This window comes from Pelecanus crispus, chromosome 3 (assembly GCF_030463565.1).
Source record: "Pelecanus crispus isolate bPelCri1 chromosome 3, bPelCri1.pri, whole genome shotgun sequence".
In the NCBI taxonomy this organism is placed as follows: Eukaryota; Metazoa; Chordata; class Aves; order Pelecaniformes; family Pelecanidae; genus Pelecanus; species Pelecanus crispus.
This window is the reverse complement of record NC_134645.1, coordinates 104,873,327-104,893,824: the sequence shown is the minus strand read 5'-3', so window position 1 is coordinate 104,893,824 and position 20,498 is coordinate 104,873,327. Positions and strand designations below refer to the sequence as shown.

General features: G+C 37.3%; 1 protein-coding gene across 1 annotated transcript in view; it reads right to left on the bottom strand.

Moving 5' to 3' along the window:
- HMGCLL1 (3-hydroxy-3-methylglutaryl-CoA lyase like 1) overlaps nucleotides 1-20,498 on the bottom strand; it is an 83,593-nt gene that overhangs the window by 25,238 nt on the left and 37,857 nt on the right. The window contains exons 6-7 of the mRNA XM_075707676.1: nucleotides 12,378-12,441; nucleotides 7,774-7,962 (exon numbers count right to left, since the gene is read on the bottom strand). Of these exons, the coding sequence (XP_075563791.1) occupies nucleotides 7,774-7,962; nucleotides 12,378-12,441 (253 nt within the window). The remainder of the gene's footprint in view (nucleotides 1-7,773; nucleotides 7,963-12,377; nucleotides 12,442-20,498) is intronic.

The following is a 20,498-nucleotide window of genomic DNA, read 5'->3' as shown; positions in this document are numbered from 1 at the left end:
CAGAACACTGTAAATTATTTTCTGAAAAATCAAAGCATATGATGGCCACTGTATATCCTTTGTCTTCTTTGGCAGTGACTGCCTCAAAGAATTCCAGTGAAATACTGAAGCATGACCAGCCCTTCCTGAATCCCATACAGCTATTCTCAGTCAAGCTGTGTTTTCTAATGTTTCCCTATCTGAACCTTGAAATTAGTTTCTGGAGATCTCTGTTAAGTCTTCTGCAGTTTCCTAGCATACCTTTGTAAACAGCAGAGGAAAGTAAACTTGTGAGGTCTGTTGAAACCTTTCCATTTCCATGCATTTCTCAAAATAGAAATGCAAAAATATTAACAATTTTTCAAGATCCCAAAATATGTGCATGTTTCATACAGCAAGTCTTTCCTACCCTCACATTGTGCTACATAAATTCTTCAGAGTGCTAGGCTGTGCAGGGGAAAGGAAATGGAGTGTTACAGAACTCAGATAATTTGATTGGGCTTGTATGTATTTTGATCACTTGCCCACTCATATACCTCAACTTTTTTAATCTCAAAGTTACATTCGATACCAAACCTACAATCTATTCCATTTCTAAACTTCAATTTCAAAAATAAATTTTAAATCTAGACTTCATAAAAATAATTTGTAGTTGTCCGATGCTCTTCCTCTGTAGATTTTTTTAGCAGTTCACAAACTAAAAGAGATGAGCCTTATTGCTGTTTTACAAATGAAAAATTGAAGAAGAGGGATATGCACACACATGCTGAATCAGGAAAAGGCAATCCAAAATGTTATGTTTCCTGCCTCCTGTACCTCATTAATTCCATACAAAACCTCCCTATTGGCTTAAAAAAAACCCTGTCTTTAGTACAGTGTCAACATTTTAACTAAACTATCATAACTGGTTTTGCTGTTAAAAATTAGTTTAGATGTAAATAATTTCATTGCCAGGCAGTGGGTACCCCAGCACACTGCTGATAATAAAACAAAGTCCTAGTGGTATTTAATGCATTATTCAAGCAAGAACTTTGGCAATCCACTACATACAAGTTAATTTCCTCAATTACTACATAACTCCCCAAAACCAGTATTTTTTGATTTGCGTAGCAACAGACAAATGTGACTAGACTGCCTTCCTCAGCTAGGAAGTTCATAATTACTGTTCCATGAGAAATTCCTAGCTCAAGTCTAGCACGATGACTACATGCAAAGCTTCACACTTTTTCATGGTTGCTTATCTATCTTCCCTACCCTATAACAGACGTCAATTTATTCTACTACACTACAGCTCTGAATGATTGTGCAGGGAATTGAAAAGAGAGCATTTCTTACAAATAAAGAATTATTACATGGGGTTTTTTTTCCTTATTTCCTGATACCATCTTGAATGTCCAATTTTAGGTTGCTAATGAGTTAGACAGGAGTTGAGAGATGTAGATATATAAACAAATTTACAATCTTACCACGACTGTTATCAATGGTCATTAGCAAGAAGTTAACTACCAGTGACGAACATAGTGCATAGGAGTCAATGGTAGATAAAGCTGGGAGACAGGATAGAAGATTTTAACTCTTTATTCAAGTCTTGTGCATACATTTTGTTCTCTGTTTTACAGGAAGAAAGTGAAGGAATTCAGATGCTGGTTAAACCTAGACTGTAGGCAGATAAAAAGCAGTCCTAAATTCTGACCCTCCAAAATGGACCATTTATATCAGCACATAAATAAATGTGCATACCTGAATTAATGACACTTTAATTTAATCCTGCTTTCTTTGTTTGCTTTTAAACTCTTTGTTTTGTTACCCAGCATGCTGTGGATTTTTTTGATTGCTGTTTCATGCTTAGAAAATCTGGGAACCAAGAGTTTTTTGGTTTACTGTTTTAATTTTTACTTATATCATGTCCTCATTGTTCTCTCTAATACAGCATTTTGCAACAAAGCTCATCTAGTTTTAACATCTCTTAGTTTTGTGACCCTGTCCAAGCAACCATCCAAAAGATGACAGCCCAGCTATGGCTTTGCATTAAAATTATGAAAAAGGGGGAATTTCAACACAAATCCAGGAGAAACCCACTGGTTTTAACTTTGTATCTGTTTGGAAATTAAATCTAAAGAAGAAATCAGGACATAAAGCTCATGAAAACTAAACCAAAGGAAAATGTGTTTATGAGTTTTTACAATGCTGTTTTGTAAAATTTGTACTTAAAAAAATTATCCAGTTGCTTCATTTTAAATCAAGAGATTAAACTGTGATTGTATGCATGCTTATATGCACAACTCAGCAAAAAGGTAACAAATCACCATCAGAAACCCTAGAGCAATTTATATGTAACTAGTATACACATGTATTTGCCGCCTTCCCATCTGACCTCCCACCATTGTTATCCACACCTCCATGACATTTTACCATTATTCTTTTTTATCACTATTCTGTCTATTCAGCTACTCTAATTTGCATGGCTTCTAGCTGTGCATAGGAGTCATCCACTGGGATAAGCTAGCATGAGCCCTGCATCCTTGCAGATATCTACCGAAGTTGGACACATCAAAGGTGAAAGAACTGATTGCAGGATACAAATGCTAAGTGAATTTTCTGTTCTTACAGATTCTGTACTTATTTGGAAATGCATCATTATGGGTATATTCTTTTAGGTCAGTTAGTCCCAGAAATACAGGTCTAAAAACTTAAGAGGAGAATCGCAAAGAAAGTAGTCTGGCACCTAGAAGAGATGTTGAAGTTCATGATACCCCTCAGACACAGACACCAATTCCTCAGGCTGACTTTTTGGACTCTTCTTTTTGTCCCCAGCAGAGTTCCCCAGTGCAGAACTGTTAGGGCTTTATGTACACCCAGGCACCAGTAAATGCTTTCCGAATTTAACTGAATGGCAATATCTTGCCTCTCTGCAAGACAAAGCCTCCAGCTGAGCTCCAAGATCAAAGCACATAAGACCTGCTAACTCACAACTGCTGTATTTCCCAGCTCAGCACCAACTCCACTACCTGCCATTCACAGCCATCCTTAAAGCTCAAGACATTGGTTGCTAGACCCTCTAAATGCTTGACCGTCTCAGGCAGACATAAGGAAGGCAAGCGAGGAGCCAAGAGTCACAGCTAGGCAGGCAGTGGCAGCAACCTCACCAAAAATGAGCCAGGAAGTCAAGTCAGCAATTCAAAGTCAGGATCAGGTCTGGAGACAGTAACAAGATTGGTCACAGTCCAGCAATCATCCAGCAGGTCTCTAGTGATGAGCCAGGTCTGAGGTTAACCCAGTAAGTCAACCCAGCAGGCGAGGATGAGGGTGAGAATCAGGGAGGTGCAAGACTGGGAGCAAGTGCAATTGCAACACTGCTGCAGGGTAGCTCAGGCAGGGGCCAAGCACAAGAGTTTCAGGTTTAAAGCCACCCCCAAGTGAAGGAGGGGGAGCCCTTGGCAGCTCCTTAGCAGCAAGCAACTCCTGGACAAGACGTCTTAGCTGGCCTCTAACCACCAGCTGAAAGGGGTCTTGACAGCCTGTTACTGCAGGCAAGCTCAACAGCCACAAACAGCAAATCCTGTGTCCGAAAAAAAATAAGACAAGCTAGGTACTTACATCTAGCAGATGGTTTTGGGTGGAAAATTCATCTCTGAACCTAAGGTTCCACATGTAAGCTCATAAGAAACATGGAAAAGGGGAATTTTAAACACAAACTTTTCTCAGTTGCTTAACTTAGGCTCTACCATTTCAGCTTGCTGGCTGTTGTGAACTCAGTTCCTGTAACACAGTGATCCTTGTGAACTAATAAACCAGGAACTTCAGCATCTATGTTCAGATTCCTCTCCTGGTTCTGGCACTTAAAACTTAGCCATATCAACACTGACTGCCTTTGTGTGAATCTAGTCCTTACTACATAAGTAAACTGGAGCCACAAAAATATGCAAGTTGGTTAGACTCTCCAGCATGCACCAAAGGGGCTAGAATCAATCCAGTTAAGTGATGAAGGGAAGAGTTCAGCAGCCAGCCATTTCTATTTGGATTAAAAAAAAAAAAAAAGGTTTATTTAATCTTTAAAATTCAAGGATCTTAAAGACACTAATGAAATATTATTAAATATTTTAAACTCTCTGTAAGGGGATATATTATAATGCTTGTAATGAAAACCTGTATTCACAAATTTGGATTTTGCAGTCTGAACCTTGAAAGTTTAATTATAGGCTTGCTAAATTATGTTTCTGGTAGTAAAGCATGGGTTTTATTCAAAAAATCCTCTTTTCTGGGAAAAGAAAGCACTAATAAAAAGTAATTTAATCTGGCAAGTCATAAATCTCATTCATCTCATTGTGTCCAGTAAGGTGGAAATGATTACACAAGGTGGTGAAAATTCTTGCTCCCTGTAAGTCATTAGAGTTTTATTCTTGTTTTCTCTAAGTTAGGATTTGATCCCAGTAGTGTAGGGATCAGTTTCTATTAATGAATTACAATAGTGATTTGAATTTGATAAAGTTCTGTGGGGTTACTATTTGATTGTTTCATTCATTGAGGTATCACTGCCAGCCAAAACTCCTCTTTGCCTCTTCACATATTCTTTCTCATGTTCAGATATGCGCTATGAAAACAGACAAAGCTATTTCTGGCAACTACACAAGCTATGCAAGAAAAGAGTTCTGTATCACTTCCATTAAAAAACTTCCCCTTTCTTACCCGTTCCGTACACGCTACAGGAGTCAATTGTCAAGGTAACTCCAATCTCCCCAGATCAATGGTCTCCCTTATTGGGGCCTCTCCAGCACAGAAGTTTCCTGACCCATCTTTTTACCCTTCCTTGGAGGTCTGTAACAATTTCCTATAAATGTTTTACTACTACTTTTAGCTACATTTTGTGTTTGTCACATTAGCTAACCCACATATGTAATTTTACTCAAAATACCACAACCTCTAACTAGATTGCTACATCACTTCCAATCTTCTGAATTTGTCTCTTTGGTAAATTGTATACTCTGATATTTTAATATTAAACCATTTAACCAAGAGCCAGTCATGTTTCTACTTTAAATGTTTATCATTTTGTTCTGAAGCATCACTTCATGTTCCTCACATTTTTACACAGATTCTCTTCATAAAGTGAATTTCCTTTCTCTAGGCAATGCTTTCTATCTATATCATTCACTTCAACAAGTTAAAAAATTACTTATCCTTTAAAAGTTGGCTAATCTCTCTCCCATCTTTCACTACCTATCCTTTTGCTAAAACAACACACATAAAACTGAATACTAAAATTACAAGACTACTTCCCTGCTAATTTCTTATACAGATACGGCCTGTCAGTTCTAGATGACTTTGGATCAGCCCCAAACAAAAGAAAATATTCTGGGTAGTATAATCCTGCATGGAACAATGCGATCTGTATAAAAAATCACTTACTGAATCACCAGCACCTCTTTCCACTCCTAGGAGATCTCCCATCGAAGCAATGCCTGAATTAGTGTAGAGTGATTTGTGGCTTTCCAGCTGTCATTCATTAATTCTTAGGAAATACAATATACAATACAATAGTACTCAGCCTGAGGTTGTAGTCTGCAATGTCTTAGGAAGAGTATAACCTGCCTGCTGAATATTCTTTAAAATTGTTTTAAAACAATAACTGTAGCCTCTGATTTTTTTCTATAACCCCTCAAACACATTTCACTCCTGATGAAGTATTGTGTCGGTCACACAGACCCATACGGGAAGAAGGGTAAGGAATTGTGTCTGTGGAGAGTCTGGTTTATGAAATGAACTGCTGAGCTGAAGACAAGGGGTTTTACTCCAGTACTTTGCCATTTATGTTTCTTTGGCAGAGAGGAAAGCACAGGCAAGCCTGACAGCAGGGGCTAGAAGTGACCTGGGCATTCTGACCCACTGGCTTTGGCACTTTACCATCCGGCTGACCTGTAAAAGTTGCCTTGTTTTAGAAATAGTATTGTTTATCTATAATGCACCACTAGCTGCCTCATTTCTTTGACCAGAGACAGGCGAGGATGTTGTGATGTACCAGCCCCATCTGAGGATCCAAGAGCCTGGGGACCTACCTTTAGAGCGAGCCAAGGCGCTGCTTGCACAAAGCCAGTCAGAGAGACTGTGTAATGCCTGCTTCATCAAGGGCTTTTGGCAAAATCTATGACAAGTTCAGCGCAGCCAAAAACACCACACCTTTAGACGTGCACTGTAGCAGAACTTGAGCACACAGGGAAGTTTTCTGGTGGGTTTCAGGCACCCTTGGGTTCCCAGAAATCTGAGAAGACTGCATAGAGGCATAGAGATTTGTTTTCAGCTCTATTGCTCTCTTGAATTTACATGCTAATTAGCCTGAACTGCACATTAGGTACCTAAGAGCTTTTTTTCCCCTGTAACTCTTACACAGTTGATTTAAGAAGTAAATAAAAAGATACGAGCAGGAGGCAAACCTGAAACAGGAATCACTTACAACAAATACTGGGGTTAACAAAGCATAGCCATCGTTCAGTGTTTAGTAGGCACCATGACAGCAATTATTTTCAGGAAGGATTTGAAAAACAATGCTTCAAGTATTTTTATGGCGAACTCCTCCCATGCTCAGGGGTTTTCATGCTTTTAGCTATTACATCTGCAACTGAAGCTAACTGTGAAATTAGCAATTTATTTATCCCATGGTACATACACACACATTTGCAACAGTGAAAGTGAGTAAGGGTCAATGGTGAACACTGTGAGTAAAAGTTAGAACATTTTTTACCAGTTTTTGTCATTCAGTATTTAATCAAATACTTGCAGAGATTCCCGTATTCAAACACTTCCCTGTTCCTTCATGTTGCTTATATCACTAATACTGCTAACACACTGCTGTTATTTCTAAACAACATAATATGAGCTCTGCCAAAATAACAAGTCAGGACAAAGGAAAGTTGACCTTAAAAAAGGCTGCCTGAATTGCAAGGAAGCAGAAGATGTCATTAAGTATAAAATAGAACAATAAAGGCCTATGATTTGTACACAGCATTTGATTCTGTAACATGTAGTAAAAATAGGTCTCCTTAGGAATGCATGTACAACATTAAGATACTTTTCAAGATTGTATCTTTACAAAAACTACACTAGAACTTGTAGTCTGTTTCTTGTATTGTGTCCTATTCTTAGAACTACATAAACACAAAGGGAAAAATATCTCTTGTGGAATTTAACTATTTCTGAGTATCTAGCCACAGATTTGAAAGAAGATTAAATAGGATATAAAGTTGTTGCTTATCTTATTCAGAAGGTATAACTGATAACCAAAAAAGCATACTGAAGGCATGTTGAACAGTGATAAAATTATCTAGACCACTCTGTGTACATAATTACCAATAATTTAGATTTATCCATCTGAAATCAAGATGTAATTATGCATTATTCTATTTTACATTTAGACATCTCTGTAAAATAGAAATTTTAGTTTAGTGAACAATCAACATACAGATGTTCCTACAAAAAGTGGAATCTGAGACATCAGAAAAAAATTATATTTTATCTCCCTCATTCATCCAAAATCAATGCAGTATAATAATCACCACTGTTTCTTAGTGATTTTGAATGGAATTGAAGGTAATAAGTAGATAAGAATTGAAATTTTCTTGCAAAAGCAACAGCAGTAATACTTGTAGACAACCCGATGTGTCAGCAATACCTTCTGAAAGTTTAGTGAGCGCCCCTTTCCTTTTCTAGCAATTTCTTTAAGGCTGGAATTTTTTGAAATCATGAATTTGAATTAAACTAAGACTACTACTATCATATTTATAAAATGAGAACCTGAGTTACCTGTATGGCTGTGAGGATATTGGCTAATGCCTGGCCATACGTGTCATGACAGTGAACAGCAAGAGCACCCAGAGGAATTTCTTTCATAACAGCTTCCAGCATTCTTTTCATACTTCCAGGAGTCCCCACACCAATTGTGTCCCCCAGAGAGATTTCATAACAGCCCATACTGTACAGCCGCTTAGATACCTGATTAGAAACAGAGAAACATGAAAAGGTCAAGATGAAAGAATATAAAATAGGGTCAAGAACATACATTAAAAAGCACACACTTCTGTTCAGGTTTCAGGTTTTGACCCACCAAGGCGGACATATGTATCAGAAACTCTCTATTCATTCTTGAAAATTGTCACCGAAGCACGTCCCATAGACCCTCTTATTTTAAATTTATAGTTCTGCTTCTGTACATGGAATAACCAACCAAGCCAAATCCATCAACAACTTGGGTTTTGACTCTCCCACAGAATCCAAATAAACAAGATTTTACACTATGAATTAAGTTTCTGTCAAGCCCTTTCCCAACATTTTCCTCTCTCTGGGGATTTCCCAGCTGTTTGGTTTTCTCTGTGTACTTTCCAGCTTACAAGTTGTGCAGGGTAAAGACCTGCCCTTTTGTTTGCTTATTACACAGAGCCAAGCACATGGCTGAACTAAGACAATAAATAATTAACAAGAAGCCTGATTTTGCTTTCTCTTGGCACTGAAAACATCAATGAAAACTGAAGTTTTAACATGTTGTAGTTAATTTTGCTTGCTTTTAATGAAATCAAACATTAAAATGCTAACAAAAAACCTGTAACTTAATTAACATTCTAGTCCTTAAGTTTTAAAATTTTTCTTAATACCAAACAAACCCACATACAAATAGTTCTTACTTATGTAAGTAGAGCCCTCAATGTTTCTGGAATTACGTCTCTGAGGAGTTCTATGTATGAGTAAGAGATTGGGGGGCTGGCTTCATAATGTTTGTATGGAGACAGACATACACTCGGAAGCACAAAATCATGTTTGCACTGAAAATATTGCTTTAGAATGTAGGATCTTTCCATCTTAGTTTTGTTGAATTTATTTGGAAAGGGTTTCACCTTATTTTCAGTTGCTGAGTATGTTTGTCCCCTTTTAGCATTCCCCACTGTGTATCAGCAATCCCAAAAGGCCAGTCCACTGGAATGGAATCCCAATCTGGAAATTAACTGTTTAGAAATGAAAAAATATGACTATTTTCCAAGACATCTTCAGTTGCACTGCACTCTGCTGTTAAAGCAATTCCAGGACTTCATCAGTGGGATTGCTGTGAATATGTCTGAGGAAGCTGACAAAGTGCTGCACCAGCAGTCTCGGAAGTGCTGGATTAATATTGCTGTTCACTTAATTCAAAGAACAGCTGAAAAAGAACTTCAAGTAGTCTGAATCATTCTGCTTGAAGCTTGGAAGTGCTATGACTATTGCAAAGGTAGTAAAACTTTTTGTGCTTTAAAGTCAAAGAGCCCCTGGTTCGCATCAACATAAATTCAATATACGCTTTACGAAAGGGACATTCACCAGATTGCAAAGAACATTCTATCTTGCAGCATATTGTTATATTATCAACACAGGGCAGGTGTTTTAACTGGACTACTGTTGTAAGGAGAAAAAAAAATCATCTGCAGTTAGTGGTAGATTACCTCTAGTTAATCCCCAAACTTCAGTTTTTGTTTAAGATCAGGGTAAAAGAAACAGACTGCATTTTTTTCCTCATGTTTTTCATTCATGGTTCAGAGTTTTTCTAGATGATCATTTTAGTGATGCCAAAGAGACTATATAAACTGCTAGAAATGATGTCGCATTCATTTCTTTCCCATGCTCAGTCCTTAGGTCTTCCAGCTTCTGAAAATAAAGTTCTGAAAGGTGAAAGGAGAGGGAAACTCTGCTAACAAGCTGAGCATCATCACTGACTTGTCATGATCTATCCTTAAAGTGACCCTTAAGAGGAGATCCATATTTAATTTCAAGAAGAATGTGCATGCTTGGAAGCTGAATGGGAGTTTCTCATATTGGATTTTCTATCCTACCATAGCAGGAGGCAGCCCATTAATTACAGTTTTGTAAGTTTTCAGTGTGGATTTTTGGGAGGAGGGTGGGGGAGAAGAGAACACACTGTTTTGTCAGTGTAATCAGAATGTGATTATGAGCTTGCAGCTTTGTTGATTGAACAGGGTTGTGTTCTGCACCACTAAGCAGTTTTACTATGCACGAGTCTTGTGCTACTCCCCTTGGGAGCACTGCCCTGACACCAAGCATTGATCAAAATGGGAGTTGGTGACCCAGCACTGCAACCCCTTAGGCATGTGAACAATCCTACTGCTGGAAATATCTAAAACTCTACTCTTAAACTGAGTACAAAATGTCCTAATCGAGTTACAGGTGATTTTAAGCAAACAACAACATAAAAACACACTGCAGTCCTTGTATGGTAAGGGAAACTTTGTAATAATCCAACCGCATTCAAATAAGAATAGGCACATTTACTGTCGCCTGATCAGCCTGTATGCTGGATAATACATGAATTCACTGCTCTAGGTTAAAAGGAAGCTAAGGAGAGAAGCAGGCAGAAAGATAAAACCAGGTATATCACTGGAAGACAATGGACAGCACAACTGGCTTCAAGGATATTATACGGTGCTTCCAACAACTTTCAAGCCTTATTTGCCTAAGGCTGAAATTCACAAACCACAGGATGATAAACAGTGACTCCATTTCAAGAAAAAGCAGAGTGATAAAAAAGGACTATGCAGTTTAATAGATGAGAAATGTGGTTTGTCTTGTTTTTTAAATGAAGAATCATGTGGATGTACCAGATGGATTCTAGAAGTCTGAAGGCATCTGAAGTTGGTACTCACTAGATAACGATGTGTGAAACAGTTATGTACCTAGTAATCCAGAAATGCATGTAGTCTGGTTAATGAACCAGCTCTCCTAATTCGTTTTGTTTCAGTTAAAAAAATATTTTGCTTAAAAAAAAAAAAAGTCACTGTCATTCACTGTCATTGACTGCAGAAGAAACAGTCTAAACCTTTCAATCATAGCTGCTGATTGCAATGCACAATCAAGGGAGTCACACAGTCCCATCCCAAGAAAGATGATGACCAGAGAGGCAGCTCTCTGAAAGGGTTTAGCAACACAGCCAGTAGTTTTGATAATTCTGATTCAGCAAAGGATGAGTGCATGTGTTTATGTAAAATCCATTAACAGCTAATCAGATGCTTCTACATAAACATCAGTGCTTGCTGAATCAGGGCCTCAATAACTTTAATGAGGCAGCTTTTATTCTTAAACACATACACAATCGTGTACAGGTACACAAGAAGACAGTAGGATGAAGACAGAAAATAAAATATCTGTGTGAGTCAAAGTTTGCAGGTTTGGAACATTAAGTAGCACTTCCACTGGCAAACTGAAAAGGAGCTCTTCTGTGCAAGGAGAGTAGTTAAAAAACAAGCAACACGTGGAAAGAAGCCTGTTGGGGAACATGATATTGCAGTAAGCAATTTACCAACAGCACAGCTAAATCTGTCATCACCACTCTAAAGCTGTGTCACTTCTAACTTTCACTTCATATTAAGCCCAATTAACTTAGAAATACTGAGTACCTTCCAATTCAGCTATTTTTTTTCAAACAGTGTGAGTATATGTGGCTGCTGTGGGAGAAGTATTATCACAAGTTCCATCTGGAATGTATACTAGAAGAAGATGCAGGAGAACAGGACCTGAAAGCCACACATGCAGAACAAAATATATCAGACAAATGTTGACTAGCTGCTAGCGCTACAAAGAAAAAAAAAAAAAGTGGTTTGGAGATTCTGCTAGATCACCAAAAGTAGCTGATTAAGTGTAACAGAGAAGACAAGTCTTTCTCCAGGAGGAAGGCCAGTGTGATCTGCCTTGTGCCTCTTGAATTCTCTCCACTTTGTCCTCTACTGTCCATTTCAGCTTTCATGCCCTCTTTGCCTTCCTGCAAAATTTAACACTTGTGTTCCACTAATCTCTTTCTCTGCCCAAAAAAAAGGCTGGACTAAGACATCCTTTATCCCAAATGGGAAAAGGGGGTGGGGAGGGAAGGTGCAGCTTATTCCACCAGAGCAGTAGAGCAAGTTAAGTAGTAGGAAATCATGTTGGGGATGAGTTTTGGTTCATGTGTCAATCACATGACACTTGGCAGAAGCAGTGGCTCTAGCGGCTGACAGCACAGTACACTTATGCCAGCACAAAATGGATTTAAAAGCAGATACCCTTTGCAAGAGGTTGTGCTGGAAATCACCTCGTACAACATGGTCCATTGGCATATGTGCTTGAGTCTATTTCCTTAAGCACTTCCTTACCTTCTTGTTGGAGGAAATAGCACATAATATTTTTCCTGACTGATAGCAATCAAAACATACTGTTTTTCCTTAGATTTGACTGCATATGGTTGAGTGAGGTTCTGCACCCAGTTTTAGTATTAGCTATGTTTTGTGTTTGGTTTTCCTTAAATTTTATCCATTGAAGATCTTTCTGGGATTAAGTAGAGAACATTAGTTATAGACATTCTGTTTCATCAAAAAGGCAAGCCAGAAGTTCACTCTTACTTCTGCCACTTTAGCTGGTATGATGTTTCCTTCATATGGGCATCCCAATGCACACGACACATACCTACAATAAAAAGAATACACAAACATACTTCTGTGTAATATATGTGTATCCGTATCCATCCATGTTACGTAAAAAAAGGTTAAATACAATTTTGAATATTTAAGCCAGTCAATGTAGAATAAATATTTGAATGAAAAGTTAAAGTTACATCAGATGAAAATAGCAGGTTTATCAATTTTCTTTTTAAATCACAGAACAGAGATTTATAGCTTTATTTATGCTCAATGTATGTCAAGAGTTGTAAAGGACTGGCAATGCAGCCAAGCCAACACTGCTGCAGGAGACTTCAATTTTTCTCAGTATTTCCTTCTGAAGTTGTAAGAGCCAGCTCAACTTTTGCTTGCCTGGCCCACACAAGGTATTCAGAGCAAGGTATCATTTTCTTCCTTGTGCCAGCTATGCAGATCATAGAGAGCAACACATGGACACAAGCAACTTCTAACAACCCCACCATCTCGTAAGTCATTAGAATTGTGGTGAATGGGGTAGCTTTCGCCCTCTATCTCTGTACTGGCATTTCTGTCCCAGTGGCCCAGAAGAATTATAGCTGCATTGCAAGCTGTAGTTTAGGTATGCCTTGGGGCAAGAAGAAACTGAGAAGACAGACTGAGTCTCTCAGCAGCTATCTGCTCCACAAAGCACAAAAATTGAAAGCCACAACCAAGCCTCCATTGTTCAGTCTTAATGCTGTGTTAGCGTAGAATTTCGCTTAAATTTCTTTTTTTAATGACAATTAAGAGCCATGAAATTCCAATTAAACTTCTAATTGTTTATCTTAAATTGATTAGGAATAGGATTAAACTAACCAGAAACAGCCATTCAAAATCAAAATAAGTGTCACTGTAGAGGGATTTACAACAGATTCAGAAGTAGGCAGACCTCCAGTCCCAGTGGGAGGTTGCTCAACTGCTTAATAGAAGAACAAGAGCCTTTATCGATCCCCATCATTCCCCTTCCCTCAACACTGAAGGATATAATGTAAAATTATACACTGTATAATGCAAACAGGATTGAACAGATGCCAGTTCGTAGGTTGTCAAGGTCCATAGGGTAAAGGATGTATTGTTTCTTTGCAGCTGAAGGAGAAACTGATTGATAGAATGTGAAGTGAGGATGAGTAACAGGCAAAACCAAATTGTGAAAAAAATGTCAACATTTTAATGTGTAGAACATATTCCATCCCTTTTATGAAGGTACAGTGTTGGCACACTGGAAGTAGCAGTAAGAATGAAACAAACCTTGAACCTAAAAAGAACTTGATTAGCCCTGACAAAGAAATGGAAATGGATTCTGTTTCCACAAAAGTGGTTGGGTCCATTACGTCCTGCTCATAATTTTAGTCCAGATGCCTAGTAGGCATGATTTCAATTATCTGTATGTCATTATGAAAACCAGGTTTTTGAAACTTGGCCATAGACTTCATTAAATATCACCCCCAATTTAGATGTCACTGTTTAAATTTCAAAATTCTAAATTTTCTTATCTACATTAAAGATAAAAAAAGTAGCTACTGTTAACAGTTAAACACTGCCCTGCTTTTCAGTGACACATAACTCAAAACCAATTCAGGATAATTTCCTTAATTTTTTTTATGCATACACAGTTTTTCAAATGAAACCAAGCATGAAAAATTTCAGACCCAAAGGATTGCTTTTTACATAATACTTCAGTGCCTGGAGCTAGTGAATACACAGACTTTTACTGAAATTATTTTGCAACATCAGCCACAGCACTTATTATGAAGTGAGCAAGAACAGGACTAAATACAAAGTAAATGCAAAACATACAGTACATATGTGCACGTTCCCTTTAATTACACATATCTTTACATGTTCCTAACGGCTACATATGTTAGATCAAGCAGACATGCATTTGGTAGTGATAATGTGGCATGAATGACATCTGGAATGGAGTAGGGCAAACAAAAGTAAAAGCAGGCCAAAAGGTATCTAGAGAACAAGGGAATACTCCCTGTGGTTCACACCAGCGAGCAGAAACTCGCCTGAGCTCACATAATTCAGCTGGGCCTGCCGGGGTATGAAAGTACGTGGTGACCTGAGGAATCTGCCTACTACAATGTACAAATCTGTTTGAGATTATGAACTCTCTGCATGCTTACACCATTGCGACTAGACTGACATTTTAAACAAGGAAAATATGATAGATATAATCTATTTGGGCATCTGATATTCCATATTAAGCTGGAGAAAATAAGGATTACTGAAAGAATTTGACAGGTACAGAACTTCTTACCAGAGAGAGAACAAAGTCCTGTGGAGAATGAAAGAACTGTTTTTCAGTGGAGTTTATCAAGGATGAGCTTGGCAGAATTTTATCTCATATTTTCATTTAATGAATTGGCATAAAAAGTAGAGATGTGGTGAGAACATTAAATTTCTTGGTACTGTCAATACAAAAAAAAGCACTGGGATTCCATGGAGAAAGGACAGGAACAACAGAAATGGGACTCAGTTGATGGCAATGACAAAGAAAGTGAAAAGCTTAAAATGAGGCTGTAAAAGAGTAAAATGCACTCCAAACATACATCAGGATAAGCATTTTCAATACAGGACATAAAATATGAATTCCTTTTGACAAGGTCTTGCTATGTTCTTATTGGAAATAAGAGATACCATTTGAGTCATCTGTAGAAAAAGTAATGCAAGCTGGAACAGATGCAGGCAAGGGCCGAGTACAGCTAGCAGGGGTACAGCCAGCCTAGCATATGAAAGGAGAAAATATGCATGTCTACGTGAAAGAGGGAAGATAATCACGTGTCTGGTCTGAGCATTTGCCAAGACATCTAGACTTAAGGTAGCACTGGGTGGGATGCTTTGTAATTGCATTTGTGTGGTTCCAAATTCATAAGCTTAAGTTAGAGGAAACAGGTTTCAATAGGAAGGTAGATCTGTTATCTACAGATACATTTAGCTGTTACATTTTCGTTTTTGTATATGAAATAACCCATAAGGCTTTAAAAGCACAAGAGAATCCAGCCAAAGCAGAGCCCCAAGACCTCCACCCACACCCCTCCAAAAAGGGAGACAACTTTGAAGAACATGCTGAAAAACTGCTTAGAAAGAAGAAAATTAACAAGACAGAGCCACACAAAGCAACAAAAGACACAAGTTTAAGGAACAGTCTGGTCAACTGCAGCAAACACTACTGACAAGTCAAGAAGAATGAGGATAGACTACTGTTTCTGAGATCTTGTCATCAGGGAGTTTGGTGAGAGCTGTTGCAGTTGCAAGCAACAAACAGAAGCCAAAGTGTAGGAGTTCTAGGAGGGAATCACAGAAGAGGGTCTCCCGACAGTAATTATAAACAGCGCCTTCAATGCACTTAGGAATGAAGAAGAGATAGGCGATGAGATATGATATGAAGAACCAAGTAGGGTCAAAGGTGCAATTTTTAAGAGGCAAATGCTTGCTTATATTGCAGTGGAAAAGAGCCAGAGGACAGTGAGAGGTTAAGAAAGAGAACAAAGGAGGGGAGAAAGAAGAAGAAGAACAGAACATGGGGTCACTGGGGCAAGTGGAAGGGGTACAGATGGAAAGTAGACAAGAAACTCCTGCTGCTCTGACAGTGGAGGAGAAAGAGAAAGGATTACAGGAGGGGAGGGAGAAGAGGGTGACAGAAGGAAGAGCATACTGTAACTATTTTTCCTTAGGAGAAAAAGCAAGATTCTATGTGAAGAAAAGCAGTAGAGGGGAAAAAGAGGGACGAGTCTGAGCAATGAGTTACAGAGGCAACTGGGATTTAATTTGGGGATTCAATTAAGTTGGAGAATACAGCTGTTTTCTAAAAAGATGGCAGGACTGAAAGAAAAAAAGACTTTGTAATGAAAAAACTGTCTTGGTCTCAGGATATTCACCAGAGACACTCCACAGTATGAGAGCAGAAGCAAATATCGAGTTCACAAAGCAGACTCTGCAATGGAAGTGTTTAATTCTAAGTATGTGCTTAAATCTTTGCTGAATCAAGGCCAGACATTTTAGTAGCTTAACAATGTCTTTAGCATGCAATCAAGAAAAGATTTTGCCCATGCAATCAGAGGTGGAAAGAAGGACCTGCAATAAGTGTATGTATCTATAGAGCTGCTTTAGGAACACATGGGTAAATGCTGTTTTGCTCACTCAGGTTCTGTGAAATCACAATTCCTCCCTTGAATAAAAAGCAATAAAAAGTTCTCTACTTGGTTTACCCAGTCTCTTTCCTGTTCTACAGATTTCACTGCAGGTGAGTATCATTTTGTCTTATCCTGAATTGTTTTCTATGCATATAAAAACAATTTAAAAAATAAACCCCAACAAGTTTACTGTGTAATATTTTGGATAAAAATGCTGAACAGCCTCTGGGGATAGGGAGGGAGAAGGAAGAGGAAGAGAGTTTTCAGTTTCTTCTAGTAAGCCAAAACCAAATTGCAATGTTCCGCTAATGGTATAGACAGTATAAGGTCCCCACGATCAAGGTCACTAGGAATGGTGATAATCACCACACCAGCCCAATGACTGTGAAGTGCAGGATATAAAACCACAAACAGGGTAAATGAGCAAACTTTTCATAACCAAAGTGTGTTAAAAGGAAAATGAATCCAGGCAGAAACTGAACTCCATGTTGTAATCAGCCCTTTGTCAGCTTGTTTCAGCAAGAGTTCCAGAGCCGGATCCACAGCTGCTACCACAGCTGGAAGCACGGAGCCTCCTGAGAAGCCAGTTGCAGACTCAGATGCTGCTGTTTCCTGTTTATTATTATAGTGTAAGTTCGCATATAATTTACCATGTTCACTGCAGATGTATTTATTTTTATTGGATGTTCGTGCTAAAATGTATATGCCTATCATTTGATGAATTCATAATATTAAGGTTGATATATTCTGTCTCTTTGCAAAGGAAGCCATTTGTTAAAACCAGGCAATTTTTACTGTAAGGAGAGGGGAAATACAAAGAAGAGAAGAGGGAAAGGAGATTCTTCCAGAAACAGAATCTCCAAGCCAAGCCCAAAATGTGTAAATAAAAGTCCAGGATTTTTTTTCCACATTTGATTTAAAAAAAAAAAAAAAAAAGAAACAGTCTCTCCATGTATTTAGTGCCCATTTGCAAGTAATATATATGCTACTCAAAGTGAATCCTATAGTAATAATATTTGTTACTATTCTTAGAATGCCCAGAAAACACTCCTAAATTGTGAACTATGTTCTAGAAAATAAACTCTTCTCTAAAAACAGAGGAAAACTGTTAACTATAATGAAGGGCCACTTAACCACTTAACTTTTAATAACTATATCGAATTACCCATGGAACAATCAGTAACATACTAGCAAACACATTGTATTGTTACCTTATAATTTCATACTAACATTTCAAGTCTGATTTTACACTACCCTTTAAGAAGAAACAGGGATCATTTTTTACTTCCCACAGGCATCCCTCTTTTTTTTTAAAAAAAAAAGCAGCTCTTCTGGCGTACTAATAATATTTTCTAACTGCAGGCAAAAAAAAAAAATGGGTAAAAGTTGGTATAAAGCTATTGCTAAGGAAAATGTCTCCTCTTACATAGTGCCATCATCCAGTATGATAGAGTTAGTACAATGGCTCCTACATCCTTTTCTTAACCTGTCCCCAGTCCAGCGAAATGCATCAAGTCCCCACATCCCAGCAATCTCCGGCTTCTCAAACTTCTCCAGGGGACTGTGACCAGCTGGCTTAATACTGTGTAACCCTGTAGATTTGTTTACCATTCGCATACTAAAATGTGTTGCTTCCAAGTCTATTAAATGTTCATCTACATTTTGTTGTTCCCATAATCTCAATATAGGCTCACTTATAGTGACATGAAGGTGTTAAATTGGTTTTACTACCTAAAGAAGTGATAATGGTATAAATCACCCTACTATCAACATAATTGTGACTATATGCTAAAGTACACAGTGTAGTCTAAAAATGAGGGCTTAAAGCAATGCGAAAAAAAATGTGTACTCCAGCCCTAAGTACTCCAGAATAACAGAAAATATGAGTTCAAAGTTTCTGTCTGTATTTGTAAAACATACACAGCCTTAAACTGTACTGATTTGTGCAAAACTGAATTGTTGAAGCTTATCTCATGGAACTTCCAATTAGGTATATAAAATACAGTATTGTAAGGCCATCCATATATCTTGAATTAAGGTATTTAAGATGAACTGTAATAAAGAGAGCATTATTGAAGTGAATTATAAAGATCAGATTGTCTTGATAATCAGAAGTTTCAGATAATCAGGATGTTTATAAACAAAACGGACTTCAGTATTAGGTTGTGGAATTACTTGTTATAAAGTATATTAAAATAAAACTCATGTATTCTTCCACTTTTTTTTTTCAAAATAAATCCAAATATCACTAGCACAAGATAAAGACAACTAAGATCAATTCTTTCTCTTAAAGTTTCCACTATTTTGTGTCTTACCTTGTGTATTAGCATCAAAGTAAAACTATAATTATTTCCTGTAATCAACAAGGAATTATGTATGTTGTAACCTGTAATCTTTATTATAACATAATATAAAAGGTAATAATATCACATACAATCATTTGTTTGGTATCTATTTGTCATAGGAAAAAATATTGCTATATTTCAAGTATATCAACCAGTATTTGAATTCCATACAAACACAGATGTAAACCAAATACTGATAGATTTCAATATGCTTTTATGTTTTGTGAACTTCACCATACTGCTCATTCTTAACAGACATAGGACTATAAACAAAGGAATTACATACACCAGTTTAGAATTAATGTGTGATTACATATGCTTTAATTTATGAAGCAGCAGCTTTGTAAGGAAATGCTTCTAGAGCTATTTTACAGCAAACATTTGCATCTGTTTTTCTAACACTGAACCTCTAAATATTTGCATACACATTCACATTGGCACATGCAAATAGTCCAAATGGCCTCAAAAGGGCTATTCACATGAAAATTTTTCAGGACTGGGACATAAATACAGCTTTTAATTGCTGGTCATGGAGAAGCATTTATTAGTAGAAAAAAAAAAAATTACCACCTTTCAGCTCTTATATTCCCAGTTCATTTTTATTACGACTAAGACAGTCCTATACAGAACTGAATGTTTCAGAGAGAGATAGTCTGACTTTATTTCACTGTTACAGGACACAAAATAGGTAGAGAAGTACCATTTGTGGAAAAGGGGGAAACGCAAGTCCTTCCTTACTGTTCTATTGTACTAATTGCAATTTATTTCTGTGTCTTTTTAAATTTTGGAATAGATTAACGTGGAAGAATCTAGCTTAATCAGAATTTACTTAACATTTTCTTCATATGTACATTAAAAGTCCATTTAAATTAAAACACAATCCAAGTGACTACTTGCAATTACCATTTGCCACAGGTTTTATCAATCCTGGCTGTTAGGCTTCAGTTTTAATCACTGAAAAATATGTGGTATTTTTAATAATACCTGAATTATGCATTAGAAGATACAATTCTGAAACCAGCAGTATTTAGTGTCATTTCACATGCAAAATATGCATAGTAGTAATTAGCTGACCACACAGTTTATAACTGATTTGGCTCAGTGTCTTCACAGAATGTGTCCCAGATGTTATTGGAAGTTTTTATGCATGTACAAGAAAATAAAAATAAAAACCCCTTTATGACGCTAATAAGTAGTCTAACTTCTAAGACCATACGCAAGATTTCAATTCTTCATAAATATTTGAACTAATTTAGTAAACATTTAGAAAACTGTGTACTGTGCTACAGATTTTAAATGTGACAGCTGACAACATAAATTTTCTGGATGATGATCGAGTCAATGTTAGTGCAGCTGTAGCAACAGTAAGACATGCAAAAGCTTAAAGTTTAGTTTCAAGTGTTTGAGTGCATTTTTCATAAGATTCAAGGATTGCCAATGATTTACGCTCACTACATAAATTCTAAATTGCCAGTAAAAATAGGAAATAAAATTTGAACCCCTTAAAATTATTTTTGGAAGTATTTTTCAACTGCACAAATAAGGAGTTAGGGCAAGGCACTAAATTATCCATTTCCTGCAAA